This window comes from Podarcis raffonei, chromosome 8 (genome assembly GCF_027172205.1).
Source record: "Podarcis raffonei isolate rPodRaf1 chromosome 8, rPodRaf1.pri, whole genome shotgun sequence".
Lineage (NCBI taxonomy): Eukaryota > Metazoa > Chordata > Lepidosauria > Squamata > Lacertidae > Podarcis > Podarcis raffonei.
This window is the reverse complement of record NC_070609.1, coordinates 14,003,481-14,021,860: the sequence shown is the minus strand read 5'-3', so window position 1 is coordinate 14,021,860 and position 18,380 is coordinate 14,003,481. Positions and strand designations below refer to the sequence as shown.

The following is an 18,380-nucleotide window of genomic DNA, read 5'->3' as shown; positions in this document are numbered from 1 at the left end:
TATTTCCAGTTGCTGCGGGAGAACAGGGGTAGTGGGCTACTGCCCTCCTGTTATGATAGTCCTGTACCCATGGACATCTGATCAGCCACTCCAAGAAGGATGCTGCTACACTGCAGGGTTCTTCTTGTCTTCTGAAAATGGAGGGTGGGATTTGCAGCAGGTATAAACAACTAGCTGGATTCACTTCAAGACAATGTGGCTAAGACAGTCATCACTAAACAGATCAGCTGACTTAAAGTATCCTCTGCCTTTCACAACAATCTGACACAATTAGAACAAGGAGGAGCAAAGTTCAGTAAAATGATTTAATCAGCTCTCAGGAATGATCTTGGAGCCATTGTACTCTATTCAGTGTCTACCAGTGCGTCCCTGGCACCTTTCAACCTTCCTGAGCTATTTCCAGCTTTGCCAGCTGAGGAGTCACCTGAGCAGTACCTTGAGGCTTTCACTGCACTTTGATTAGTGGACTGGAAAAGGAGAAAAAGTATATTACTCCTTCCAACTCAGTAAGACCCCAAATCAAGTAAAGGCAAAAACAGAGGCATTGGCTCGGAATTATTTTTTCTACTTTTAATGATGAGCATAGTCAGATGGCCTCAATTGCCTCTGCAGCCTTCTTGGAACAAGTTGCTCATTTGAAGCTGTTTGTTGTCCTGTGGTATCATTACCTTACTTTCTACGTCAGCCTTACTTGCCTGCACCTGAACGGATTGCTTCAGTGCCACTGAGTCACCCTCCTTTTTTCTGTGTGGATGCACTAACAGCTTTTGGGGGTAATTTGCAGCTGAACCAACAATGTGTCTTCCTCAAGTGGCCTTTGCACATGGTTTGTTGCCTTCCACTTGACTGGTTGAGAGAATGGCCAAGTTTGTGTAGCTTCTGAATGGAGGAAGCTCCATGGCCATTGTTGGCTCCAGTAGAGACCTTCCCCCTAGTTGTTTGTGTGGCTGATTCATACTTGGCACTTTCTCAGTCTTTGGATGAGGTGAGAATCTTCAGCTCTAATTTCATCCTTTTGAGCCTCTAGGAAGGATAATCATCTGTAAAACAGGAGGATCAGTTTTACTGGTTGAAGCCTCCATTAAATCCATGTGCGCTGCAATATGAAGTCAACATTTTACCCACAGCTCATTCCATACTTCCCAGCCTTGCTGGCTTTTTTCTCCTTTAGAAGAGGAATCCTTTGATAGAGACTGTATTGAGGTGATTTCTTCTGGGCTTAGCCTTTACCTTTTTGCTCTCATTTCCTTTATTGGGTGCTGTCAGTATTTTAATTGTAAATTAACTGTATAGAGGAAGAAATCTGAAAAGTGCCTATTGACAACTAATGAGACTGTGGAGAAATAATTCAGACAATTTCAACAGTGAGCTTTGAATTTCATCATTTTCTCTCTGTCTTTATGCCAAAGGGGGGGGGGACTCCTCTTCCTAGAACTCACTGAACATTTGTCCCCAAGTGTTGCCTGCAGCACAAACACGTAGCCTATAGATCCCTCCAAGTAAGCCTCTATGTGCATTGGTTCTCTTTCTAGAATGATGAAGGCACTCCTGAGCACATGCCTCCTCTTGCCCCTGCTTTCTTCAGGTAATTGGGAACCAGTAGGATGGGCAACTTTTAATTATATTTAGAGGACAGAGGAATCTGGAGAGCTGAATTTAAGAGAGCTAGTGTGTTGTAGCCATTAGACGGTCAGATAAGGATCCAGGAGACCAGGGTTCAAATACCCACTTAGCCATGAAGCTCACTGGGAACTCCTGGACCAGTCACTAAAGCTCAGCTTAACCTACCTCACAGGGTTCTTGTGATGATAAAATGGGGAGCAGAGAACCATGTACACAGCACTGAGCTTCTTGGAAAACATATAAATCAAAAAATTAGAAACTAAGAGCAACTGAAATGGATAGAATAGTTCATCCCTAGTCCAGGATCCTGTTCTCACACCAAAAACCTGAGGACTATGGTATGCATAGGATCAGGACCTCACTGCATCAGCAGCAGCACTTTCCTCTCTTGTACTTCCAGCAACTGATATTTGAAATATGATAGTAACAGAAGGTACAATGTTTAGTATCCACTGGTAGCCTAATTCTGCATCATTTGTCAAAACCTTTTGTGAAGTCATTCAATTGGTAGCTTTGTCAGTCTTAAAGGTTCCAACATTTAGCTTCATTGGATAGTCTAAACTCTAGCATTATGCTCTCATAGCATAGAGGGATCAAAATGTTTGTATTTCCACTTTGTCCATATCATTCAGAACAGTATGTGCTTCCAGCAAGTCCCCTCTTTCTCCCCTCTTAACTGTATTTAAAAACCCAGAAAGTTGTCAACTTTTTTCTCAGGTGAGTTGCCTCAGCATAGCTAGTAGAACCCTTAAAGTTCAACTCTCTTGACCTGGCTAACTCTGTTGATTTAACTGTGCTTAAAACTAGTTTAAATGCAAAATCTTCTCCCCAAGAGGTCTAGTAAGAGGTGGTACAGACTATTTCTGCATAGGGTTCCCAGTTCCCCCGATGCTTTTTTTCATGCCTAAATGAAGGGATAAGACCAATTTAGATTTAAAAGTGGACATGCAGGTGAGGGGGAAAGGATTTGCACACTGTCATAATTTGCCTTCCTGCTGCTCATCATCTGGCCATTGCTCCTTTGTCTTAGCTCACATCTACGATTGTAATCGAACTGTAGAAGAAAATGGGCCATGGTAAAGGGACGATTTACCTTCAAACCTCTTGGAAAGAATTAAACCAGTGTTCTGGCCAATGGCTTTTACTCATTTAATTTTTAAAAAATATATTATTAACTTGAACCCCATTTCATCTAAAAGATTTAATTCACTCTCACCTCCTTCTCTGTGTCAAATCAAGCAAACCACAAAACCAAATAATAATAATCCATGAAGTAATCTTTTGTTCCTGTCCTCAGCATTACCTCTGCACTGCAGATATGCGTCCAACAGGACTGGACTGACATATGATGGCTATGTAGAAAACACTTGTAACTTGGATGACGATTCCTGTGCTTCCAGTGTTCTGCGTACAAATCTAGGTAAGATTTATCTGGCTTTTTGTCTTTTGTTGTTGGAATGACTAAATTAGTGGTAAGGAAGCTATGGCACATAAGCTGTAGATGAATGAGAACGCCCATCTGCCTCATCTATCCTGGCCACCAGTCAAAGATGATGGGAAATGTAGTCCAGCAACATCTGGAGTATCACAGCTTCCCAATTCTGCAATATCATCATGAATGAGCCAGCTCCCAAGGGAAGTTTGCTGCCAGCTCCCAGTGAAGGAAGGAGCCAAGACGAGAGAGGGTTAACTAAAAGACAGGAGGATTATAGCGGAGATCCAACTCCCCTGCCCTTAGGAATGCCGACTGACAGCAGGTTTTGGGGAAGTCAGCCTGCAGCTTCCCATTGTGCTAGTGAAGGACAAAATGCAGGGCCTAGAAACGAAAGCAGCTTAGAGAGCAGGAAAGACCACGGTAGTGCACTCTCAGAGAAAGAGGAAGGGGTTGGAGCTGACTCCCTTAGCTCACGTTTTAGGCATATGGGGGTGGTCTTCAAGACAGAATACGTCACAAGAGGAATCCAGCTGTTTCTGGTCTCGCCAGAAACACCCTCCTTAGAAGGGACATCTTTGATTTATGGATGGATGGCTGTGATCGCCACTCTGATGAACTCTGTTTGTTTTGGCAATAAATATTCCTTTTTATTATCTACACTCATTTGTTATTGACTCCCTGACAAGTAAAGAATGGCTTACATTTGAAAATGGGGAATCTAAAATAACCTGATCACAAGCATCAGGTTTCCAGCTTGGCTTGGAGAACCTGTTTTGCATTAACCAGAAATCTCCATTGACCCAAACCAATGAACTCCAGTTTAGTTTTGGTTGTCATCATCATCCTCAAACCTTTTATTGGCATTACATACAAACATCCATAACAAATCAATACAGAATTACCACCTTCCCAGTGACACAAAACATTTGTCAAATGAAAGAGGCAAGGCAGTCTAACATTACATCTCTAGGTCTCCAGGGAGAGCAGATGTCTGCAATGTGTTTCTGTGACAAAAAATCAGAACAAGATATTTAGCCACTAACTTGGTGAGGTCCTGATTATTCCCCAATAGTAGAAAATGTATGACCTCTAACTCTGGTTTCCATTTGGGGATGCAGAGTTGATCTAGGAACTGCTGGTGGAGATCAACATATCCTTTACATTTAAGAACCATATGTGTAAGAGTTTCCACCTGATGGTCTTCACATGGGCAAGTTCTTTCTCCTTCCACCATTCCCGAGAACCTTCCCCATAGGAGGTTTGAAGGATTTGAATTAAACCTGGCCAGCGAAAATGCCCTTCTTTCTTGAGGATTAAGCAAAAATTCAAGATAGTTGTGGTTAATTTCATGTGCCCAAGAAAGTTGAAAGTTAAGAGGGGAGCATGTTTTCTCTGCTACTGCTGTTAGTTCCTGCCATCCAATGTCTTGGCAGATGGTGAGGACATCAATCGCAAAGATTCCACTGACAGCCCAAGTTGCTGTACCTTTATGTTAAACCGTTGTAGCCCTGGGGAAGGAAAGGGATTGAGGAAAACTTCACTAGGGAGAGGATCTTTATCTGTTGTGAGGCAGATGTTTAACCAGCATGTAAGAAATCTCGCCCAGGCTATGGTCTCTACCTTGTGTTGACCTCCCTCTAGACACAAAGCTGCATAGGGTACACAACATGGTACAGCAAAAATCTTTAAAAGGAAAGCTGCCTGCACTCGCTCTACCAGCTGGGTAAACCCTGGCAGCCAGATTGGAATTCCGTAGAGCAACTGAGCTATAACTTTGGCGTTGAAGATTTTGAGGGCAGAGGGGATATGCGAATTACCTCTTGCTATAAATAAATGCATTATGGCCTGCATAGACATCTTACTGGCATTCACCGCCATTGCATGGTGCGAGGACGATAGAAGCCTATGATGGAATGTGATTCCCAGGTAGTGGAATTCGAATACCTGCTGGATGTGTTTTCCACCAAATACCCAGTTATAGCTTTTGCATGAATTCCCAAAAACCATTATTTTGCTTTTATCAGAGTTCATGCACAATTTCATTCTGGACAGATAGTCAATACAGGAATTTAACAAACATTTTAGGCCAATTATTGTCCGTGAAAGCAAAATCATATCATCTGCGTATAGAAAGAGGGGAATGCTTGATGCGTTGAGTTTTGGGCTGTGGGCGTCCACCTGTTTTAGTAGAGAAGTGAGGTCGTTAAGAAAAAGATTAAAAAGAGAGTGACTACACAGCCGTGCTTTACACCTCTGTTTATAATGACAGGATCTGTCATTACATTCCCTGGTGTTGTTCTTATGTGACAGGTGTTCTTTGTGTAAAGCTTTTTGATCAAGTAAAGTAATCTAGGTTCTAGGCCCATTGCCTCCAGTTTGGACTATAACAGCCCCCTGTCGACAGTGTCAAAAGCAGCCTTGATATCAAGGAAGGCTACATAAAGACATTCTTTATGAAGCCGCATGTACTTAGTGGCTAAATGAGATAACACCAAACAATTGCGTAAAGTAGATTTCCCTGGCCTGAACCCTGCCTGCTCTGGACCTATGATGTTATTCTCATCAAGCCAAGTAGTTAGTTTATTTAACAGATGTTTAGCATACAATTTCCCAATGTTTGACAGTAGACTTATTGGCCAATAATTGGATGGCAGCTTTCTGTCACCCTTTTTAAAGATTGGGATGATTATAGATTGCTGCCATGAGTGAGGTATGATATCAGATCTATCTATCATAGTGAATAGTTCTGCTAGTATTGGAGCCCACCACTCTGGCTTGGCTTTGATCAATTCAGATGGAATAGCATCAGGGCCAGTAGCCTTTCCTGCTTTCATCTGGTCATCTGGTCAAGTTATAACTTCGGTGATGGAGACAGGGGGCCACTCATCCACGAAAGTGAAAGTGGTATGGTCCTGACTATCAGGTGGAATACAGTCATCAAATAAAACCGCCTTAAAATGCTCTACCCATGACAAAGATGGAATCAATGTCAGCAAATCATCCTGTGTCTGTGGGGAATCTAAAATCACCTGATTACAAGAATCAGATTTCCAGCTTGGCTTGGAGAACCTTATTTGCATTAACCAGAAATCTCCATTGACCCAAACCAATGACCTCTTAATATTGGTTATCAAACCAGGGCAATAATCCTGCAAAGTAAGTTGATAATTCCCCTTGCCATAAATGACATTAAAGTGGAGAGTCCTTTCACAAACTCCATAAAGTCTATTCAAAAGCCAAGCAATCAAAGGATGAGAGATGAAGGTGCTTCACACTTTCATGGCTCCTTATCACATCACAAGTAATGAAATGATGAGGAAGGAACCAACATAAAGGATATATTGCTCTTCCTTGTTCTTGATGTACATATTCACCCACCCCTTCTTCCCTGGAGTGTGTGGTTGCCATTTTGTGGTTTGCCTCAGGTGCCAAAATACCTTGGGGCAATTCTGGGTGGGATGGTGGTGCTCCCTTGACCATCTGTTCCTACATCATTGCTACATTCTTGGAGGAAGAAGGGAAATTGGACAGTGAGGTTGGTGCAGTTGAAGTGCAATGCCAAGTATCTTCGGTTAGGGAACAGGAGTTTTCAGGGAAGTATTTCCTCACCATGTAAATGGTTATGATCGACTAGCAGAGAGAATGCAGTGTATGTCAGATGTATTGTCAGAAGTACAGAAGGAGCCATGATTCTTCATGCTGCAGATTGGACCTGAAATGAAGTTCTACGTACATTCCAAATTTAATGCATTTTACTCTCGTCTATGATCAAAATATAGCTTTGAAAGCTTCTGGTGTATTTTACAAACTACTGTTTCAATCGAAATTATTCACGCCCCATTGCAAATTGGGTTGATTATCAAAATTTACAAATGGTTTCCCCAAATTCAGCTGAAAATGCTACTTATACTGCCCAGAACAACAACATTATTTATTTCAGTCAAAAGACCCACAAAATCATTTTCAAAAGCAAAATATAATGATGATAATGATAATGATAATGATAATTTATTTGTACCCTGCCGATCTGGCTGGGTATCCACAGCCACTCTGGGTGGCTTCCAACAAAAATCAAAAATACATTAAAATGTCACACATTAAAAACTTCCCTGAACAGGGCTGCCTTCAGATGTCTTCTAAATGTCAGGTAGTTGTTTATCTCTTTGACATCTGATGGGAGGGCATACCACAGGGTGGGCGCCACTACTGGGAAGCCCCTCTGCCTGGTTCCCTGTAGCTTTGCTTCTCACAGTGAGGGAACTGCCAGAAGGCCCTCAGTGTCCGGGCAGAACGATGGGGGCGGAGATGCTCCTTCAGGTATACTAGGCTGAGGACGTTCAGGGCTTTAAAGGTCAACACCAACACTTTGAATTGTGCTCGGAAATGTACTGGGAGCCAATGTAGGTCTTTCAGGACAGGTGTTATATGGTCTCAGTGGCCTCCCCCAGTCACCAGTCTAGCTGCTGCATTCTGGATTAGTTGCAGTTTCCGGGTCACCTTCAAAGGTAGCCCCACGTAGCCCCACTGCAATGCGTTGCAGTAGACCGAGTGGGAGATTACCAGAACATGCAACACTCTGGCGAGACAGTCTGCGGGCAAGTAGGGTCTCAGCCTGCATACCAGTCCTCCACACCAGCCCATCCCCTGTTCCCCAAGAACAGTATTTCTATCTTGTCAGGATTCAACCTCAATTCATTAGCCGCCATCCATCCTCCAACCGCCTCCAGGCACTCACACAGGACCTTCACTGCCTTCACTGGTTCCAATTTAAGAGAGAGGTAGAGCTGGGTATCATCCGCATATTGATGGACACCCAGTCCAAACCTCCTGATGATCTTTCCCAGCAGCTTCATGTAGATGTTAAAAAGCATGACGGAGAGGACGGAACCCTGAGGCACCTCACAAGTGAGGGTGCAGGGGTCTGAACACTCATCCCCCCCACTTTCTGAACACTGCCTAAGAGGAAGGAGCGGAACCACTGTATAACACTGCCCCGAGCTTCCAGCTCCTCTAGACGGTCCAGAAGGATGTTATGGTTGATTGTATCAAAGGCCACTGAAAGATCCAGCAGAACTAGGAAACCTTTGTCCCTAGCCCGCCGGAGATCATCAACCAGTGCAACCAAGGCAGTTTCCGCCCCATGATGAGGCCTGAATCCTGATTGGAAGGGATCCAACTGGTCCGCATCCTCCAGGTGTGCCTGGAGTTGTTCAGCAACCACCTACTCAATCATCTTGCCCAAGAATGGAAGATTTGAGACTGGGCAATAGTTGGCCATACTGGCCGGGTCTAAAGATGTTTTTTAAAGAATTGGTTTAATGATCACCTCTTTCAGCGCGTCTGGGAATACTCATTTCACAGAGGGAAACATTCACAGAGCCCATCGCCCAGCCCTTCCCTTCTTGCTTTTATTAGCCAGGATGGGCAAGGATCAAGGAGACAGGTGGTTGGTTTCACGCATCCAAGCAGCCTGTCCACATCCTTGGGGGGTAACGGATTGAAATTGATTTCACGCAAGTTGACAAGACAGGGGTCTAGCACTCTCCCGCCCCGCCCCTGCTCCCACGGTGGTGTCTACCTCCTTCTGAATATGAGTAACTTTATCTGCAAAAAACTTTGCAAAATCATTGCAGGAGGTCTTGGGGTTTTTACAAGGCCCTGATGGTAAAACAGAAATACAGGGAAAGGATTAGAAGGCGCTCATTTTTTAAAAATCTAGAGCAGGGTTACTATTTCTTATTAATTCCGAGAGGAAATTAGCCAAGGCCATCTGACTTATATTTGCTTCTCTACAATGAATTACAGTGAATGTGCCTTAGGAGCAATAGAACTCCAGATCTAGATATTTCTTTCAAATTCTTTTTCATAGTGAAATTCCAAGGGCAACTTTTGAATCAATGCTCGCGATCCAGCATTTGTTATCCAGGCCATTACAGCTTCACTGCAGCGAATGGTGAATTCTTTGAGATGAAGATGCAATGCTGCAAGACTGAACTGTGTAATAATGAAATTCTCAGCCGTAAGTTTCTGCATCATTTTAGAATCATTAACATGTTAGGGCTGTGCACTGGATTTGGCCGAGGCCTGGATCCTTAGTCAATCAGCAGTATTCAGAGGACCTGTGCCTCATTCAAATGGGTTGAGACAGCCCCAGATGGCTATAGGTTGGGTTGAGCAGCTCAGGACTATTAGGGACTCTCAAGGGGTAGAGAGTCAGGCAGGAGAGGGAGGCAGTCATGAGGAGAAACTATGAAAAAAACGGACCTACTGGGCAGCTACCTCTCTGCCAGAGAAACGCTGGCTCCCTCAGCCTATAGAGCGAGATGTGCGCACAACCTCAGATTCCGCGACTGGACCTAACAGCCAGGAGTACCTTTACCTTTACCTTTAAGATTTTGTTACACACTGTCCCTTTATCCAAGTGATATGAGATTCCAGGGGTACCAGGCGTGGTTTAACCCAGACTCTGTGTTTCCTTTGGGACCATAATACACAGCAGACACTGTAGAGTCTATATGATATATCAGTTATGTATAAATATATACAACCTGAAACCTATGATGAAGGCTTCCACAACAAGACGTTCTGTCCCTCTCATGGCTGCTTGTCTTATCCTGAGAACGGTCACATCCCGCATATTCTAATAAAACCTAATCCTGGTTTTATTACTACACAGGTAGCAGCCTCCATACCTTTGATGTGCTGCTGTGCTAATCTGCTATTTTAATGACCCACTTCCCCAAAATGGTCACTTCAGAAGTAGATTCCTTTTGAAATAAGTCATGTTAATTTCCTAGGATTTAGAGACACACCATTTAGGAATTTGGCCTAAATTAATTAACCCAGCGGATAAGTAAAAAAATAAAAATCTTGGCCAAGAATACAAACTTCAAGATGCCTTTATAACATTCCCTATGCATGATTAGCCTGTGAATGATCTATTTCAAGCAATATAATTGTATACCTAAGGTCATGAACAGTTAACTTTCTTTAAAAATAAAAAAATATTGGTTTTTCCATTAACAATATTTTTCTAACAATTTTCCATATTTCCATATTCCCCCCTACCCTTCCCTCATATTCCCATTTTGTTTTATTTACATATAACTCACCCTGCATGTTGTTTCCCAAAATTTCCCCCATTCATATAATCTTACTTTTTGTTATATACAATTATGTTTGTTTATTCAAGCCCTGCCAGTGAGTCCAATTCTTTATGTTGCTTCATCATATATGCTGTAAATGGTTCCCATTCTCTTTTAAAGTCTTTGTTATCCTTTTCATGTAATTTATCTGTTAATTTTGCCAGTTCTGCATAGTCCATAAGTTTCCCTTGCCATTGTTCTTTCATTGGTATTTCTTCTGTCTTCCAAGCTTTTGCTAATATAATTCTTGCCGCTGTTGTTGCATACATAAATAATTTCAAATTTCCTTTTTTTTAAATCACGATCTAAAATTCCTAAGAGGAATGCTTCTGGTTTCTTAACAAAAGACTTTTAAAGCATTTCCCCTCAATTCATTATATATCATTTCCCAATAATTTCAAACCCTTTTGCACTCCCACTACATACGATAAAATGTACCATCTTTTTCTTTACATTTCCAGCAGGTTTTATATCCCTTTTTATACATTTTTGTCACTTTCTCTGGCATAATATACCATCTATACACCATTTTCATATAATTCTCTTTCAATAAGATACAGTCTGTAAATTTTAAATTCAGCTTCCACATCTTTTCCCAATCTTCCAGTTGTATATTATGACAAATCCTGAGCCCACTTTATTTGTGCTGACTTTACCATTTCATCCAGCGTTTCCCCATATAACAGGAGACTATACATTTTAAACTAATTTCGTATCACTCTCAAACATATCTTTTTGAAAGCTTGATACTGTGTAGCTGAAACTTTTTTTATTGTCTTCCTTAAATTGTTTGTTCAGTTGTCTATGATGCAGCCAACTTTGCAATGTAGTCTTTAGTTCCTCATATTCTTTCAGCTTTAACCCTTTTTCAGTCTCTATTAATAATTCTCTGTACGTAAGCCAATTTCTTCTCTTACTAAGATGTTTTAATGCTAATGCTGCCACCGGCGAGAGCCAACGTGGAGTTTTTGGTTTTAAAAAATCTTTATGTTTATCCCATCCTTTTATAAGTTTTTCTTATTATATGGTTATGAAAACCTTTGTGTTTTTTATCTTTCCCATACCATAAATATGAATGCCAAACAAATCTATTATCATGTCCTTCCAAATCTAATATTTCATCTCTCTCTAATTTAATCCAGTCACGAATGCACGTGATGCAAGCTGCTTCATTACACAATTTTAGGTCTGGAAGGGAGAGCCCTCCTCTATCTTAAGTATCAACAAGTATTTTGTATTTTATTCTAGGCTTTCCCCCATTCCAGACAAACTTTGAAATATCTTTTTGCCAGTTTTTGAAGCAGACAAAGTTACTTATTATTGGTACTGACTGAAATAAAAATAACATTCATCTTTATTGCTGCTATCCTTCCCATCAGAGAAAGATTCATTCTGTTCCAGATTTCCAAATCTTTCTTAATCTCATTCCAAACTTTCTCATAATTACCCCTATTTAAATTTAAATTTTTGTTGGTAAGACAGATTCCTAAATATTTGACTTTTTAAAATAAATTTCTATCTTTGTAATCTCCTGCAATTCCTTTTTCTCTGATTACTTCTTTTTTTGTGTGTGTTAATATTTTTGTCTTTTCTTTATTTAATTTAAATCCTGCTACTTACCCAAACTTCAGGGAGACATAATTTTGGTTCCTCAACTGTAATTACCAAGTCATCTGCAAATGCTTTCAACTTAAAATTCACCCCCCCCCCCGTTCTTATTTTCACAATTTGTTTATCTCCTCTTATTTTTCTGTTTAAAACGTCTGGGACCAGGATGAATAATAAAGGTGACAGCGGACATCCTTGTATCTTACCTTTTTCTATTTTAAATTGATTCGTTATCACCTTGTTGATAATTAATGTTGCATTCTGTTCTGTATATACAGCTTGTATCCCTTTTACAAACTTTTCTCCATATACCATTTCTTCCATCACTTTCTTCATAAAATCCCAAGATATTTTATCAAATGCTTTTTCCGGATCTATAAACATCATTGCTGCTTTTTTCTCACTTCTTACTTCTAGATATTCTATTACATTTAAGATATTTCTTATATTTTCTTTCATCTGTCTACCTGGATGGAATCCCACTTGATCTGGATGTATATAAACATTTAAGAACTTTTTCAATCTGTTAGCTAAAATATTAGCAAATATCTTGTAATCGTTATTCAATAATGAAATGGGTCTATAGCTTTTGAACAGAGTCAAATCTGTATCTTGTTTTGGAATTAAAGTAATATAGGCTTCCTTTCATGTCTCTGGAATTTTCCCTTTTGTTAATATTTCCTTCATTATGTCTTTCATTGGGTTTGCAAGCTGTTCTTTAAAAGTTCTTATAATACTTTGCTGATAATCCATCTGGTCCTGGTGATTTACCCATCTTTATTTGACTTACTGCATCAGGAATTTCTTGGTCTGTTATTTGTGTATTTAAGAATACTGTCTCCTCTTGTTTTATCTTAGTCAGATGACTCTTTTTTATATATTCTTGTATGTTGATTATATTTTCATTTCCTCTTTTATACAAATTCTGAAAATATTTATAAAAGCTTCCCTTATTTCTTTTGTTTTATCCAAAACTTTCCCATTGGAGTTAATTTTACCTATGTAGTTCATCTGTTGATTTTTCCTTAGTTGCCATGCTAGCAACTCTCCTGGTTTATTTTCATACTCATTTTTTTAATTTTTCCATGCTATTTCATCATTTGAATACTGTGATTGTAATAATTTTATTGCCTGTTTTATTGATTGTTTGTTTGGATTTTTTCCTAATTCGTTTCCTTCTTTGATATGGCATCCAAAATTTCCTTTTTCTTTGCTTCCCTGGCTCTTTTTTTAACAGCATTTTGTTGTATAAAAAAACTTCTCATGACCGCTTTACTAGCGTTCCATACAGTTTGGATTTTTGTTTCTTTATTTAAATTCAATTTGAAATATTCCTCTAATCTTTTTTGTGTGTTGTCTACTAGTTCTTGGTCGTCCAATAAGTCATCATTAAGTCTCCCACCTATTTTATCCAGGTGTCCTCCTAAATGACCCTTGAGCTGCTTCTGGTCAGTTTTTTAATTGACATAATAAGCACTGTCTAAGCTGGCAGTTATTATTTATTATTATTATTTATTGAATTTATATACTGCCCTATAACCAGAGGTCGCAAGACGGTTCACAGAAAGTGATAGATAACTCATTGCTGAAGAGCAGAATATATAGAGATTCTCTGTACAAAAATAGGACACTAAGAGCGTATAATTTCAGAGAGGCTACACCATAATTGATGGCATGAAAACCTTCAGAGAGAGTGAGAAGGAAAAGAAGGTTCACACTTGCCCACCCCACTTTTGGTAAAGGTCATTCATCTCAGAGACCAATGGTGACTTTGTCGCAAGGTCAGTCCTGAAGTCAGATTGTGCCTATGTCATATTATATTCAAGATTATTTGCAGTTGCCCCACCAAAACTGTTAAGTTACAGGGTGGATTCCATTACAGTCATAACCTTGTGTTGCGTTAGGTACATGTTGCGTCTTTTCGGCTTGTGAGCGCGGCAAACAAGGAAGTGTATACTTCCGGGTTTTGTTGTGCGCACACGTGCAGAAATGTCCTGTGCACTTTGTGCATGCACAGAAGCGATCTGCGCGCTTCACACATACACAGAAGCACTCTATCACGCTCTGCGCTTGCACAGAAGTGTTGCTCTAGTTGCAGACTTTTCGGGGTGCAAATGGCACCCCAAAATGGATCATGTCTGCAACTAGATGTGCCACTGTAATATAACACACGGATACTAAAACAGACAACTAACAAGCTCACTATACTTTTGATATTGGCAGTTCCTGATCGCAACATGATGGCTGAAAATGGTCTGCAGTGCCGATCCTGCTTCTCCAATGGAACCACAAAGTGTGAAGGTGGGATGACCATCAACTGCCTTGAGAATGAGACCCAGTGTGTTGATTTCCAAGGATCTCTTAATGGTAACACTGCTACTCAGACAGGAAAAAAGGCCTAGTCACTGGCTGGGTCACACAGACTTCCTCCTGCTCTCCCTCCCTCCCTTTCCCTTAAATGTTGCTGGAAAAGAGAAAGGGATCATATCTCTCACTGACCCTAATCTGCACCCTTTCTTTGTGTTTTGCCTTCCTGGGCTGTGTCATTTAACTCTCCTAATGCTACTTGCTTGTCCAGAATGAGGATTCAGAGCCCTTCTGAAAAAAGTAAAGTGCATTCATTGCTTCACCCCAGTTGCAATTGGATCTCTCCACCACTGGGATGCAGTCCAGGACAAAATGTGTCCTTCTTGCTCAAAAAGCATATTTATTATGTAAAAAGAATGTGATTTTTTTCTTAAATTCTGTGACAGTGAACAGTATCTGGCTAACTCAGACCATTGGTGCACGGATTTACAGTGTGCAACAGAATTTCTGCTCTCTTCCACCTGTATGTGCTCTGTATCCTCTCAATATATGCTCCACAGAATTGGGAAAACTCCCAAAATGGATTTAGGGGATAGACAGAAGGAGGGAGAAAGGGAGGAGATGCTCTTTTCCACCAGCATACATCATTTTGCTGATGTCAGGATTTAGCTACATTCGTAAAGATAAAGCACTTTATAAGTGTTATAACACTGAAACCAGATTCAGGTAGGCAGCCATGTTGGTCTGACACAGTAGAAATATATATAATTTTTTAAAAAATAAAATTGTCCAGTAGCATCTTAGAGACCAACTAAGTTTGGACAATACTGGAATATATATATATATATATATATATATATATATATATATATATATATATGTATGTAAAGGGACCCCGACCATTAGGTCCTGTCGCGCATGACTCTGGGGTTGCGGCGCTCATCTCGCTTTAATGGCCAAGGGACCTGGCATTTGCGCTGTTTACCTTCCCACCGGAATGGTACCTATTTATCTACTGGGACTTGACATGTTTTCGAACTGCTAGGTGGGCAGGAGAAGGGACCGAGCAACGGGAGCTCACCCCATCACAGGGATTCGAACCACCGACCTTCTGATTGGCAAGTCCTAGGCTCTGTGGTTTAACCGACAGAGCCACCAGTATATATGTATATGTATATGTATATGTATATGTATATGTATATGTATATACACACACTGTGAAACCAGATGGCGTTGTGGAGTCCTGTGTTTCGCCAATGGGTTTTACAACACATTTTTTAATGAATCACTTTTTTGATGTGTCTAAATCTTGCCTTTGAGGAATAATGCTGTTTAGAGGAGGGCAAATTTGCCAAATCCTTCCTTCCTGAAAAGAGGGGATTTGGAATGAACAGGGGAGGGGCATGTGGCTGATCTGCCCCAGAAGGGAAGAGGCAGAGTCCAGGCCATTTGAGCCTCCACTGCTCTCATTTCTTCCTGATCATCCATCTCCTGCCCTTTACAGCCTGGGCTTTGCTAGTGTCTCTCTTGCGGGCTGAGTAAGAATTCTGACGGAACTTCCTGATTAGCTCTTGGGATTCCCCCTTTTCACCTACTTCATTTTAGATGTAGTTAACATGAAAATAGAAATGGTAAAATAAAAGGAGGATTCTCTGGATGCTTAGATCACAGTATGGGGCAATGAGGGAGCCTTAGTTGGCATCCAACTGTTTGAGAGACAATGGAAAAATGAAAGACAATTCCAGCTGTTGGGATCTGCTAATCAGACCTTAATTGTCCCAGGCACTGGTTTTAAAACAGCATCTCCCCCCATCTCCCCCTTTGTCCCTCCTCTAATTCCTATTGGTTCCTTTTGATACCCAGTTCATACCTTACTCCTTGGCATGTTAATATGGGTGTGCCCAGGGTGTGCTTTGATATCCATGAGGATCTTTAATGAGGCTCCAGAACATGCCCAGAGCTTTTTATAACTATCCTAGTCCTTTTAAGTTACCCAGCCCCTGTACCGCAGAGCCTAGGGCTTGCCGATCAGAAGGTCAGTGGTTCGAATCTCCGTGATGGGGTGAGCGCCTGTTGCTCGGTCCCTGCTCCTGCCAACCTAGCGGTTCGAAAGCACGTCAAGTGCAAGTAGATAAATAGGTACCACTCTGGCGGGAAGGTAAATGGCGTTTCCGTGCACTCCTCTGGTATGCTAGAAGCGGCTTAGTCATGCTGGTCACATGACCTGGAAGCTGTCTGCAGACAGATGCAGGCTCCCTCGGCCTATAGGGTGAGATGAGCGCCGCAACCCCAGAGTCCTCCACAACTGGACCTAATGGTCAGGGGTACCTTTAACTTTATAAAACTCTCACCTTTAGGGTCACTCTAAATCCTTATCAGACACAAAATATCTTGTTCACACTATCCTAACAGAAAACACTTCCCTTTGTTTATTGACCCTTTCATATGCAGGACCTGGGCCATTCATCTCTCAGCAGGCAAAGCAATAGTAAATTCAAAGACAGCACTTACCGGTAACTGGATTACAAGGAGTTTACACTCCTTTACATGATACAAAGCAGGGACAGACTTTCAAAGATACTACAGTGTTAATACACAGCTATTTCAGAAGCACATTGCAAGTAAAGGAAACATAGCATTTATAAACATAATTAAATTAACGTAACATAATAAAAAGAAGGACATTTTTTGGAACCTCACACCGTTTTTTTAGCTGCTGCATCCCACTGTTGACACATGCTAGGTTCACACACTCAAGGCTCACACACCAGAGAGGGAGTGTTGTTTTCAAATTTTGCTGTGTGGCCACAGCATGCGGCTTTTCACATGTCCAGGAGATGGCAGGGATAGAATTCCTCCCATTTTATTGCAACTTACCTGCCCACAAGAATTTGATTTGGTTAATCTAGTTAATTAAGCCTGCTTTCAGATCCTCTAATCTCATTATATTTTATAACTATAACCCGTTTATTAATAATCTTGATGTCTTGAGAGTCCTTTGGGTATGATAGCAATTTTAAATTACATTTGAGTTACTTTTTTACCTGAACTTCTAATGTTCAAAATTTTGTATATTCATGTTCTGATGAAATTATGATATTTTTCAAATTTCTTAAATATACACATTTTAAAACTAACTTATTAAAATTCTCATTCACCATCACAGACACAATCCTCTAGTTCCTGGGCAAAGTACTAATGTCAACATGTCTTTACTTTTATCCAGTTATCCACAAGCTCTTCAATGTCACTTTCCAAATTTTCCAAGGCTGTGCAACAACAGATTTTTGTGCCATTAAGGAAAAAAGATCTTTTATCGGAACTGGGATATATTTCCTTAAGGTTGTCAAAGAAAGATGCTATAATGCTTCACGAATCTCACACCAGCTTGAAAATGAAGGGTGAATGGGACAGTGTAGACCTCCTACTTGTGTATTCCAAAATCCATGGCAATGAGGAGGATTGGAGGCCTAGTGGTGAAATCCAGGACTGAGGATCTCTGTTTCTTTCTTTTTTTGCATTTGGAGGAATAAAGGGAAGCAAGGGGCAGAGAAAAAGGGCTCGTGATGTGGGGATTGTGTATTCTACCTGCAAAGAACCTCGTAGTGTATCATTAAAAAACAGTTAAGTTTTCATTATGATCATTACAATGGAAAATAAAATGCCGGTTCTCAGATGTTGTAAACAAAATAAGTCTTTTTTTCCTTATGGGGTATCCAAGAGCCCAGATAGGGTCCTTACATAGGTTCCCTACTGGTAGGAGAAAACAACAGAGGCCAACCAGCGAATAATGAGAAGCAAAGCAGCTAGTAAGCCTGATCTTTATTGTTCTGTTGCAACAGGGTGCTCCCTCACACACAGGAAAGGAGGAAGACCCAGAACGCAGGTGTGTCCGCCCTTATATAGACATTTTAAATTGCCTGCCCTGGAGTTCAAGACCACCCCCAGAAACATCATACATACATCACAGAAGGGGCGCAGCTCAAGACCACCCCCCAGACACATCATACCTACATTACAGAAAGGGCGGTCTACAGCAGAAATCTGAGTGCGTTGTTTATCTCCTGTCATTGTTTATCTCCTGTCTGGCAGGTTACCTGTTTAATGGTCACTTGATTTGATTGCCTGGGGAGCCTGGCCACTCTTTTGTAATGATAAATACTTAGTTCCTGAGCCAAGTCACAGGATCACACCCTATTCATATCTTAAATGTGCCCTAAAGACAGGATTTGTGAGGAAAGAGACAATGGGGAGGTTTCCCA

The 18,380-nt window shown here is 40.9% G+C and overlaps 1 protein-coding gene across 1 annotated transcript; it reads left to right on the top strand.

Annotated features, from left to right (window-relative positions):
* Positions 1-1,536: 1,536 nt before the first annotated feature.
* On the top strand, positions 1,537-17,611 carry LOC128419190 (phospholipase A2 inhibitor and Ly6/PLAUR domain-containing protein-like). Its single transcript, XM_053399608.1, has 6 exons — positions 1,537-1,585; positions 2,921-3,043; positions 8,928-9,077; positions 14,035-14,178; positions 15,724-15,749; positions 17,387-17,611. Exons 1-6 carry the CDS (start codon positions 1,537-1,539, stop codon positions 17,609-17,611), a joined length of 717 nt encoding a protein of 238 aa, XP_053255583.1.
* The last annotated feature ends 769 nt before the right edge of the window (positions 17,612-18,380 follow it).